This window comes from Limanda limanda, chromosome 15, assembly GCF_963576545.1.
Source record: "Limanda limanda chromosome 15, fLimLim1.1, whole genome shotgun sequence".
Taxonomy (NCBI): Eukaryota; Metazoa; Chordata; class Actinopteri; order Pleuronectiformes; family Pleuronectidae; genus Limanda; species Limanda limanda.
This window is the reverse complement of record NC_083650.1, coordinates 472,476-484,264: the sequence shown is the minus strand read 5'-3', so window position 1 is coordinate 484,264 and position 11,789 is coordinate 472,476. Positions and strand designations below refer to the sequence as shown.

Sequence of the window (11,789 nt, the reverse complement as noted above, 5' to 3'; positions counted from 1 at the left end):
GGCCCTTGTCTAGCCAATATTTCAGGTTTCTCACAGCATCAGACAGAACTGTATTTATAAATAATTTTGGGAACAGTCAGTTGACACATAGGAAATGTCATGCATCAAAGAGATGTTCTGATATGTCAAGTTCACAATTGCATGATTGATGTTCTGTGTGATGTTAATTTCCAACTGAGAGCAATTGCTGTCCAGAACATGAAGCCAGTCTTAATATGCCTGGCTCTTGTTTCTCTCCGACCCTGCTCTAGGTGTGGCGTTCACCTTAAACTTGGCTGGCTGGAGGACCACACCAAACTTGCCTTCCAGACTGGGCAGAGAGTGGCCTGATGGGACAGAGAGGGTGAAGTGCCGTAGGATCCAAGACAGGAAGAGGAAGAGCTCCATCTTGGCCAAGGCCTCGCCCAGACAGACTCTGACCCCTGCACCAAATGGGAGGTAGCTGGACGACGGAATGATCAGACTTGTGCCTTCATTGTTTAAGAATCGACCTGCAAAGGGAGAATTCTGGGGTTAGAATCAACATACTTTATAGGCAGGGTTTACTTTCTTTATCATAAACCACCTGGTGATATTAATTAATACTGAAAAAATGCCTGTAGCAGATAGGAAATGTTTACACTTAATATTTGGGATGTTTCTTTCAGTTGGCACTTAACTTTGTGCTATTTTTGTATGCACTGCATTTCTTGTAATAATAATAGTAAGTTTACCCTGCCTATGATGTATGTCATCTTGCAGGGCCAGTTATTAAAGTCATCTAGGTATTCATAGTTGGTTTTATTTGTCCATGATTTGACATTTGACATCACTGTTTTGCAGCGTTGTGAGCAGCACAGATACAATTTCATTCTCTTAAATTGTATTGTGAAACACTATCAAATTTAACTCAACTTTTAGTTAAGTTTGAGGGATCCTCAACACATTCTGTTTTTCACCCAGAATTTTAATCTTCTCAGGATTCATACTCGTTTTACTGAATTTAGACCATAATCCTATAATAATAAAAAATGTCAGAAGGGTCATAAGGATGACAGCATATCCTTAACATCAATAAAAGTGGCAGGATATTGCTTCTTTGTTTGTCACCATTAATTTGATTGACTTCAATCAAACAGAATAAATGATCTGTCACAGGTCAAAATAGCAAGAGCTACTGGCCTCAAATATGACACTTGACTTAAGTTAGTCATGTTGCAGGGTAAAAACAAATATGGCATAGTACACAGAAGATTCCTCTCACCAGGGTCAAAGAGCTCAGGGTTTTTCCATTCCTTCTCATCATGGTGCAGAGACCACAGGTTGATGATGACTCGAGTTCCTTTCCTCACAGTGAAGTCCCCAATGCTACAGAGCAGCACAGAGATAGAGGACAAGCTAATATGAACAGAGTTCTCTCAGAATGAATGTCAACATTTTTGAAAATAAATCATCGGAACAAGGTCATGGGCAAAATCTTCCAGAATCGGCCTCATATCACGTCAACATCAATCAATCAAGTTTTATTTGTATAGCCCATATTCACAAATCACAATTCGTCTCATAGGGCTTTAACATAACATTTCATGCTGTATTGATTGGTTTATGATCAGGGGCCTCATTTATGACTATAGCCTGCACACCTGTCAGAGCCTATTTGTATGTACACCACACGCAAAAGTAGGAATCTATAAAAACTAACTTGATGACTGAATGTGTAAACTCAAAACATTAAACCAGCAGTTTTATTTATGCTCCTGCAACATAACTGTTCCATAAAGAAAAAAGAGATTAGTAGTTTTTAATAACCTTTACTACTTTGTATCAACATGTATGACTTAACCCTAACCCTATTTCATAAAGTGATTGTGTGTGTATAAAATCACTGTAGTGAACTCGACTGTGCTGTCAGGAATATAGAGCGCACAGAGCACACTGGAGGCCACATCAAAAATAAATAAAATGTGTTCACTTTCAAACTTCAATTTTCAAACAAGGGTGGAGGTTAGGATACTACTGTGTGAAGTAATCAGTGCAATTGCTGTAAACATAAATACTTCAGTGTGTAATGCTGTGTGCTGGATGCACTGCTGGAGGAGTATAAGCAGTTAGTAGATTAGGAGTAAACAAGTGTAAAGTGAACACAAAGATTTATTGTCCAATGACAATGACATTCTCATCAGCTGATTTAGATTATCTTTGTTTATCTTTGATTTATCTTTGTGCTGAACTGAGTCCAGTATTACACAGACTGTCAAAAACAAACCATCCCAGCACTGACCACTCTGGTTGACTTAGCCATATATAAACATGGTTAGATATTTGCCCTTCTCCTTAGAGCTCTTTTTGGAATACAATAATCGCGTTAAATCTCATAGATAATTTAATAATGCATGCCATTTTTAATAGGATTATTGAAATGGAGATATGCATACAACAAGTTCCCTGACACACAAATGTTACCACTAAGTGCATTTTTAAAAATTAGTGATACCACTGCTGTGGCCACCAAGTCATCCTTCTTTCTTCACCTCATTCGCAATCACAAAAAATTCTCATCGCTTGATGCCATGATTCTCTATTGAAACACATCTGTCACCCAGGTCATTTATTATTCATTGGCAGTGTTGAGTGTACCTAGTGTCACTGAGGGCCACATGGGGGATGAGAAGAGGGGCCACAGGGCGGATGCGTAACACCTCCCTTATGGTGGCCTCCAGGTATGGTAGACTGCCTCTGTCACTGAGCTGGGGTGACCGCCCCCATCCCACATTACTGTCCAGCTCCTCCTGGATACGTCTCTGCACCTACACTCACAGAAACACAGTCAGAAGGATCCATAGCCCTAAGTCATGTTTTTTTTTTTAAAGCTTTGGTCCATAGAATGTTACACTTATAAAACAAACAAATATGCTTTGTTATTTTCAACCTTAAATGGATAGTGGCTATTAAAAGGGGAGACGGAGTGTTGTGTTGTAGTGAAGATTCAGGCAGCCCTGCATGAATTTCACACTTCATTTACAGAAATGTCAATCTTTCCTGCAGCTGTGTCTCTCTAACAAAAGTTAATGATCACTTTCATGAAATATATCAGCTTGAACATCTTGTGAGTTACTCTGCTGAGTTTTAGCATCTGTGACTTCACCCACAGGTTTCTGAAGACTAGATTACCATTGACGGATTTGAGGGTTGGCAACAATGGCTAACTTTGATAGATTGAAGTATCTGTCGCTCAGATAAAATACCTCTCTTTTAGCTCTATTATCTCTTAAACATATTACTTCATATTACATCAACTATAAAATCAAAATCCTCAATTGTGGAAATTAAACCTTGGTCCTTTAACTTCAGTAGAGTTAGAGGGCCCTCTAGAGGATTTCAGAGGAACTGCAATTTAAATAACTCAACAGTTTTCTCCAATTTGTAGAGTAAAAAAAAAGGAATGAAAACAAAATCATAAAAACATTTAAAATAAACCAAACTCCGACTGAATGAGTTTATTTACAAAGATCGTCATAAGTGGATGGCCCCTTGCTGCTGATTGAACCTTACTTGTGGGTGATGGATGAGGTAGGTGACAGCCCATTTGAGTACGGTGGTTGTGGTTTCCACTCCGGCTCCAAAGATGTCACCCACAGTCATGAGGAGGTGGTCTTCACTGAGGCCCACAGATTCTGCACTGACCTCTGCTGTGTTGTTGTTCTCAGCGCTGCGTTTGGCTCTCAGCAGAGCGTCCAGTAGGTCTCTTTGCACATGGTCACTGTAATCTGCCTGAAGGGGTCACCATGTATTTTCTCATTGTTAATTGTATTTCATTTAACAGATACATTGACTTGATAATGCTACCGTGAGTTATATCACTATCCACAGTATTTTTCACAATAGCAATCATTCGGAGCAAAAACATGTCAAATAGATGTTAGAGGATGTTGAGTTAGATTGGTTGAATGGGTTACTGATGGCCCATACATAATATTACAAGTTCCTATCCAGTATTTTTTTGCCTTAAAAGAGAACCAGGTAACGACACATTATAACAATTACACCTGTTGATTTATAGAGAAACATAAAACTTCTATAACCTTAGAAATCGCAAACTACAAAGACCCATTTAAACCCAAGTAAATATAATAAAATGTACTTGTCCTTCATATATTTTGAATTGTGTCGTCGACTGGCCTGTGAGTGACTTGATACACAAAGACAAGTATCTAAGTTGTTTTTAAAAAGTACGTTTTTCATTTTTGCTAGTTGTCCTGCACAGATTTTTTTTCTATCTCAGATAGAAGAGGCATGTACTGCCAAGTAAACAGAACTACTTGAACACTTCGTCCACTTTCCCTTCAGTCACTGACAAATTACGTCCCAGTAGTAATTTCTAGAGCATATTGTGTGCATTTATTGCTCTTTGCCTACTTTAATATATCATCCATAAACCATCTCCATGTTTTTAGTGATAACACAGAGAATACAGTATCATTTTACAATGGGATACTTTACTTTATGTTCATCATATTTCTTCTGTAGAAGTTTGTCTCGGATTGAAACGCACTGCTTTAGAAGGCACAGGTCTGCATTGGGAAACATCTGTGACAGACAAAGAGAAGGACATGGACTAGGTTTTACATACATTATGATATAGTTAATTAGTGTGTGTGTATTATTGTAGATATTTTAATATAAATATGACTAAAATCTCAAGAACCTGGGTATTCTTCCATCCTTCATCTCTGAAATAAGTGTCGCTTCAACATGAATAAATAACTATATTAATTTGAATCAGTATAACTGCTGCAAAAAAACATACAATTTGACACAGTTGTGTACCCACAAGTCCACATTAAGAGAAGTTCTTACTCGCATAGTGATGGTGAACACACTGATGTTCAAAAATACTTAGAAAGCACCTTTAATCATGTTTCTTTTCTTCTCCTGTATGTCCCTATGTAAACTCTAATTTATATCCCTATATTAATGCCAAAGTTTTTCCTCAGTGTCCATGTTGACTACCTGTAACCACGGGAAGATGTCAACTAGGCTGTCCTTTGCCACAGTGTCAACAATGCCCTGGCTGTAGTCCAGCATTGCCTCAAATTCTGGGTCTCCACGGTGGTAGGAGGAGTTGAAGCAGAGCGAACAGATGACGTTCGTGACAGCACGAGTCAGTTCAGGAGACAGATCCAGAGCTAGTCCAGCAGCTGCTGCCTCAGACAGGACAGAACACAAAGACTGGGCCTCTGCAGAGACTGAGGCAGGATGCAGTGTGTGAAGGGGACAGAGCGTACTTATTTACTGACATGTTCAAAATGCTTGTTTTAAAAAAAATCGTATAGAAATGTTCACTTATTTTTATAAAATATTTATCCCGATGCAATGTTGCTCGATTTACAGAGCACCGTTGTTGTACAAAAACTACTAACAGAAAATATGGGTGTAGGCGCATGTGTGTGAATTAGAGGTGTTTCAAAGTTTTATGAACTTGTGAATATATAAATGATAGAAAAAACTGTAGCATATTTCCTACTGTTTTAAGCTGCAACACACCAATTAGAGAAGTTTGTAGTTTTTTATGCAGCCATCTCCCAATGCTGTCAACCATGGTGAAATAAGTACTCAGATAATTTACTTAAGTAAAATTAGAAATACAACAAGGTAATTCAAATCCCCTACAAAAAGTGCTTTAAATGTCAAAACTAAAAATATACATTATGTAGAATTACTCTACACTCTCAGGGTAACATGAGTAGATTATGAGAGAGAGAAATGACTGTGCATGCACTATTTGATGTTGAGGCTGGTGTAATTACTTTGTTTACTGTTTGATAGTTTATAGTAAAACAATGCATCATATTTGTGATATGCCTAAACTGATCATTTTTTAAAAATAACCAATGTTAACCTAATCTTCAAATGAACCAGTAACTAAAGCTTTTACATGAATGCAGGGCAGTAAAAAAATATTAAATACATATTAATTTATATTAACTTGATGTTGAGTGAGAGGAATTTGAAAGGAGTGGAGGGAAGTGTACTCACTGATCTTCTCAATGGATGCAGAGCCCTCTCCAAACATGCAGAGAGCTCCGTGGACTATTTTCCTGTGGAACCTCCAAGTAGCACTGTAGTCTCCAAACGCAATATCTTTCCCATCTCTGGTCAGAACATCAGTGGTCACCTTCATCACACAGGGCAGAGATAGAGAAGGAAAAAGCATAAATGGCAACTGCTGACTAGCACAAGAAGAAGATGTTAAGAGGAGGTATACCCACAGTTCTGGGTCTCCCTGCAAATGTCTTTCCCTTCTTCAACAGGACTTCTCTAGCGTGTCTGTGCTGGTTGACAACAATGACACTCTGGGAGCCCATCTTTAGAGAGTACGTCTGTCCATATTTCCCTTGAAGTCCTTGGAAAAGCACATGAGGAGGTTGTTGGCTTCGCAGGCTCATCAAACTGCCGATCAGGGGTAGTGTAGGAAGGTGGGGGGGCTCCTGGGGGCCATGCATGGACAATCTGAGTTTTAAGTGCACTGCTAGCAAAGCCAGAGCCAAAAATGCACACAGACACAGAAACCAAGCCATATGCGTAGATAAAGGCCCTGACAAAGGGGTCTGGTTCAGCGGCGACCAAGCATCACAGAGGAGCTGTGCAGGACGGCTGAGCCACATTTTATGCAGTTACTTCAATGCCAAATCCTTGACTCTGAATATGTAACACTGTGCCAATTTAAACAAGATAAGACAACACTTGATTTATTCCATCCTTGCAGAAAACAATGACAAAACTTATCCACATAAAACTGTGAAAGTGTGTTCAACAGAGGTGGAAAGTAACCCACTGCTGTAATTGGAGTACTATTTTAGGAACTTTATTAGACTATTCAATTTCGACAAGTTAGCTACTTCTGACTAACAGCTGTTATTAAAGAACTCCTATCTTGACACAATAATATGTCACACTATTACCTGGGCAGTTTTACGTGTCTCTAATATCAAGCACATTGGAGTGGTAAGTTGCCTAACTGTCACCCCACAGCAAGAGAGCTGTTGTTGGGTATGACTTGGCGCCATTCTGTGTGGGGTTTGCATGTGTCCTCCATGATTTGCCTGTTCTTCACAGGAAGGTTGAAGGTGAGCTCCATGTCAGCCATTTGATAGATTGGGTATATGCCCTTTACCTTCAAAGGATAAGTTGTATCGCCTATGGATGAGACAGATTGATAATACTTCTCTGCTTGTGATACATTTCGATAACAAGTACAATTCATGGTGGAGTATTTGTTACACTGTGTTTTTACTTTTACTGAGGTAAAGGATCTAAATATGTCTACAGCTAACCAGCTCCCACTCTGAGTTCAGGAGGCAGACACCATCTCTAAGGTCACACTTCAAACATTCCTTTGATAAAGCTGATTGTTAGGGCGGGCTCAGGTGATCCGTGAACCATTATGCTGCTATAGGCCTAGACTGCTGGGGGAACTGAGCACTTCTCTCTCTGTGCCCCTCTCTGTGCCCCCCCCCAAATTAATTTTACTACAAGTCACTCACTTTGTATTTTTTCTGTGCCATACTTTCTGCACTCTCGCTCATATTATGCAGGTGACACTGACTGCTGCTGAATCTAGAACCGAAACTACTCAATAACAAAAACAACAATAATAATAATAATTATTATAATTATAAATAACTAGTGTTGCTATCATTAATCACATATTTACATCTATAAATGTCACTCTTATCATTTCAACCTTAAATATGTTGTTCACACAACTGTTCCAGGTCTCTGTCTTCTCTCTGATTGATTCTTGGTTTGTGAGAGGTTTTTTTCCAGTTAAAAAGTGGCCAGTATTTGCTCTCTGAGGAAACTGCTGGTAGCTTTGGTAGCACTAAAATGGCACTTACTTATAGCACTCTGTAGTTTTGCTTTATTTCGAAGAAATTTTACTGTCTTGATTCTTGTTGTTCTTGGTTTGTACCCTCAGGGTTGAATGCACTTATTGTAAGTCGCTTTGGATAAAAGCGTCAGCTAAATGAAATGTAATGTAATGTAATGTAATGCTGGATTTCTCTATCATCTTATAAGATCTCAATCTTAGATGCATGTGATAATAAATAACAATAGACAATGATTGTTTTTATTTTTTTAATCATTTGACATTGAAAAAGACAATTTTACTAAAACAATATGAGACTATACTGAAACTGCTTAGTATTTTCATTTGCTTATTGAACCCTAGTATTTTGGACCTGCCTGCACACCGTCGCTCACAACAACTTAAAATGGCGTCAGCTGAGTCGCAGCCGCGGTTCGGGCAGTCTGTCAAAGGTTTATTATCCGACAAGGTGGGCTCCTGTAGCGGTGATGTGATAGCGCTGACCCGCCAGGTGCTGAAAGGATCCCGAAGTCAGGAGGTAAAGTGAAACCAGTGATTTTATCACAAGCTTCATCAGGATGTAGCTAAATGGAGAGAGCAACCGGAAACATGACCAGAGCTGCGAGTGGGTACAAAATAAAAGCACCGCAACTACACCCAGTACCAAGCCCAGCGGCGTGAATTCTATTTTGAAAGCTGCCTTAAAGGTTTTGTTTTAGTAAACTTGTTAAAGTTATTGAAGGCCACTATGAACTAAATTAATAATGCAAATAAACACCATTGATAAAAAACACTTGACGATTAGATTTGCTGTTGTGCTGTTAAAATGCATTTGACTGTCAGCGTCTGTATAATACAAAGACCAAGCCCATTCTGAAGTTGGAGAGCCTTTCTCTAACTGGCGTCTCGGACATGGTTGTCTGTCGAAACAACAAAAATACTGAATAACTGTAAACTTGTAAATGTTTAGTACTACACACACCTGATTGTTGCTGGTGTGTCTTTCAGCTTCTTGGTCAAGCAGCAAGGAATATGGTGATTCAGGAGGATGCCATTCTTCATGCTGAGGATGTGAGTATGAACCTACACTCAACTGAACAGAGATGAGAGAACACAGGAGTTTTTCAGTGTTAGTCTTCATTGAGTGCTTGTGACAACTCAGTGAAGTAACAAGAGATAAAGTGATTTATTCTTGTCTTCCAGAGTCTGAGAAAAATGTCCATCATTACCACACATTTACAGTACCAGTGAGTATAAGTCACAAACTTGAAGCTCACTGACTTTTGTTCAAACTGAACACTGAATTGTATCTGTGTGTCTGTGTGTCTGTCTGTCGTTAAGGCAGGAGGCTATCCAGAAGAAGTAAGTCTTAACACCACCCTGTTTATGCTTTAGTGGCTCAAGCTTACGTCATTGTCTCCTTCGTGAGCCATAACATAAATTGATGACTTGAACTGCCTCTTCTGCGCACACTTATTTCTGTCCTCCAGTGTCGAGCACTCTAAAAACCTGCAAGACCAGCTGAGACACCTGCTGAAGTGACAATGACGCAGGCCAACCTCAGCCCACATCAACACTGTCTGAGCAGGACTGAAACATCCACAGGATTTATTACCATATTTATACCTTAAAACTGTGGGCTGACTGGTTCAGCAGGGAATGGGACTCACCAATAAGTACGGCTCTGTATGAGATACAGAACTGTGTTGTAAGAATTGCTCTGCAAAACAACAGCCATTGATCATTTGTAGAACATTTTCAACAGTTGTATTAAAGTATTGTTTTGACTACCTATTCTGTATCATCTTTGCTTGTCCAAATGACACACTGCACCAAACTCTATAAAATGGGTAAGGGTCAAATGCACACCTGTTAAAAAGAACAGCTATATATATATATATATATATTTAATAGGACTTGACTTTCCTTTAATTGTATGAGTCTAACACTTAACTCCAGTGGTGGAAGTTAAATCTTTGTCTTCTTGCTGCATCTAAAACTTCGGTGGAACAAGCATATGAAATTCTTACTATAATTGTGACCATGTTCAATATTTTTTTCATTACACTAGTTTGATTCAAACATGGGAAAATATTTTTTTCTTTTTAGGTTCTAAGAAAATCCAAGTGAACAAGAGGAAATTTCTCTTTTTGAATGAGGTGAGAAATGATTAGTTGTACAAAGTTTTGGTAGGGACAAATCAAATGTTCTTTTGGTTCAAAGATATAGCAGATCCTGGTGAACTGCACTGCTGGAGTTCATCACTATCCAAATTGCAAACGTGTTCAACACACTGCTTCAGAACTGTGTGGTGACATCACCTAATAGGGTCTCTGCAGGTCAACACATCCGCTGTTCAGAGATGTAAAAGATGCTTTGATCCAAATATCCATGCTTGCCAAAGTAGTTTGATTTAAATTTAAATGAGGCATACAAGAATGTTTTAACAGTTACAGTTTTCATTTTGTAAGTAGTTGAAAAGGAAGACAGTCTCACATGGCCTTACAATGAAGAGTCCTTCTCGTGCAGCCAGTATTTGGATGCAGCATCACCTCAGACTCATGATAAGGAGCAAAGGGACAAACTTATCTGAAGCCTGAAGGCTGAACAGCTGCTTGACCCTGACAATATCCCTGATTCTGTGCTGCTGACTCTTGTAACCTAATCCTGCACATGTTCCACATTAAGACATGGAGAGTTTGCAGCTGATGAGCTGGCTGAGAGCTCCAGGGCTGTTATTGAGTTCCAACAATCCACAGATAAGACACATGGCAGTTTCTTTTTACCATATTTGTTCCAAGTTACTTTAGACAACACATCTGATCTGGTTTGTACATCCTTCAATCAGCTGAATTGAAACAACAGTGACCTCGAAGGTACATAAAAACATTTCACTAAATAGGGAATGGACTGTGAGATGTATGTCCTCATTAAACACTTAAACCTTAAATTGAACTTTTCTCTGGTGCTTTTGATAATTTAACATGAGCACTTGTCATGCAGGTTAGCTTTACCTGGGATTCTGTTTTGACTTGGAAGTGTTTTTTGCTCAGTTCACACAATGGTGCTTCTCCCTGCCTCCACAGACTTTCATTTAAATCTCATGAAAACTGTTCTTCCAGCAGGAGACTGCTGAAAGGAAAATAGAGCTTTAAATTAGTTGATCCTCCATGAGCCTCTTTATCTACTGCTTCAGTCTAAATAGCATATATCATATCTGATGTAATTCTCATCAGATAAATAGCATATATCATATCATCTGATGCAATTCTCAGCACATTATCCAATAACATAATAGAACAACAGTCTATCACTGATATAAATGGTAAAACAGAATGTGATTTTTTAAAGTAACATTTACTGAAAAATCTAAATTAAAATATCAGGTCAGCAAAATTAATTACAAACATCTAGCTTGACTCAAATCATCTTTACAACATTTTTCAACAAAAAGGCAACATGTTTAAGAAAACATGTTTGAACTGCTGTTGGCAAAAAAAACGATATCTGCTAAAATATATCTGCTAATTACAGGTGAAGCTAACTTACAAATCACCTTTTCAAGCTTTTCAACAGTAGCAGCATAATAACGTCTTCTATTGTTCCCGTACTCAATTAACAAGATAATGGACCTCGTTCACAAATCTGTGTATAAGCCGTGCGCACAAACATTTGATGCACAAATCTGGGATTCCTCAATAGATAGATAGATAGATAGATGGATAGATGTACTTAATTGATCCCAATTTGGGAAATTATTGTGTCACAGCAGCATGTCAAGAAAGAGCAAAAGACAAAAGATTAAATACAAAGATGACAAAAGAGACAAGCGTTAAAAAAAATGCAGTAGTTGTTTGGAAATGCAGTAGTTGTTTGAAAGGTAAAGTTATGAACATTACTAAAATAAATAAATATCATCATACGATGTGCAGTAAAATAT

General features: G+C 38.5%; 2 protein-coding genes across 2 annotated transcripts; one reads left to right on the top strand and one right to left on the bottom strand.

Moving 5' to 3' along the window:
- Nucleotides 1-210: 210 nt before the first annotated feature.
- LOC133020957 (steroid 17-alpha-hydroxylase/17,20 lyase) lies at nucleotides 211-6,557 on the bottom strand. Its single transcript, XM_061087730.1, has 8 exons — nucleotides 6,249-6,557; nucleotides 6,016-6,154; nucleotides 4,990-5,225; nucleotides 4,480-4,566; nucleotides 3,532-3,750; nucleotides 2,617-2,786; nucleotides 1,244-1,347; nucleotides 211-491 (listed from the first exon to the last, which is right to left on the bottom strand). Exons 1-8 carry the CDS (start codon nucleotides 6,555-6,557, stop codon nucleotides 211-213), a joined length of 1,545 nt encoding a protein of 514 aa, XP_060943713.1.
- A 1,688-nt stretch (nucleotides 6,558-8,245) lies between these two features.
- On the top strand, nucleotides 8,246-9,641 carry borcs7 (BLOC-1 related complex subunit 7). Its single transcript, XM_061087097.1, has 5 exons — nucleotides 8,246-8,387; nucleotides 8,858-8,920; nucleotides 9,053-9,096; nucleotides 9,191-9,211; nucleotides 9,340-9,641. The coding sequence occupies exons 1-5, from the start codon at nucleotides 8,256-8,258 to the stop codon at nucleotides 9,389-9,391; spliced, it is 312 nt and encodes a 103-aa protein (XP_060943080.1). The 5' UTR covers nucleotides 8,246-8,255; the 3' UTR covers nucleotides 9,392-9,641.
- The last annotated feature ends 2,148 nt before the right edge of the window (nucleotides 9,642-11,789 follow it).

Coding starts and splice junctions, on each gene's coding strand:
- LOC133020957 (XM_061087730.1), bottom strand. CDS start 6,557: ATGGCTTGGTTTCTGTGTCTGTGTGCATTTTTGGCTCTGGCTTTGCTA. Junction 4,567..4,989: donor ACATCTTCCCGTGGTTACAG/GTAGTCAACATG, acceptor TGTCTGTCACAG/ATGTTTCCCAATGCAGACCT. Junction 2,787..3,531: donor ACCTCATCCATCACCCACAA/GTAAGGTTCAAT, acceptor CTGTGAGTGTAG/GTGCAGAGACGTATCCAGGA.
- borcs7 (XM_061087097.1), top strand. CDS start 8,256: ATGGCGTCAGCTGAGTCGCAGCCGCGGTTCGGGCAGTCTGTCAAAGGT. Junction 8,921..9,052: donor CCATTCTTCATGCTGAGGAT/GTGAGTATGAAC, acceptor CTTGTCTTCCAG/AGTCTGAGAAAAATGTCCAT. Junction 9,212..9,339: donor CAGGAGGCTATCCAGAAGAA/GTAAGTCTTAAC, acceptor TCTGTCCTCCAG/TGTCGAGCACTCTAAAAACC.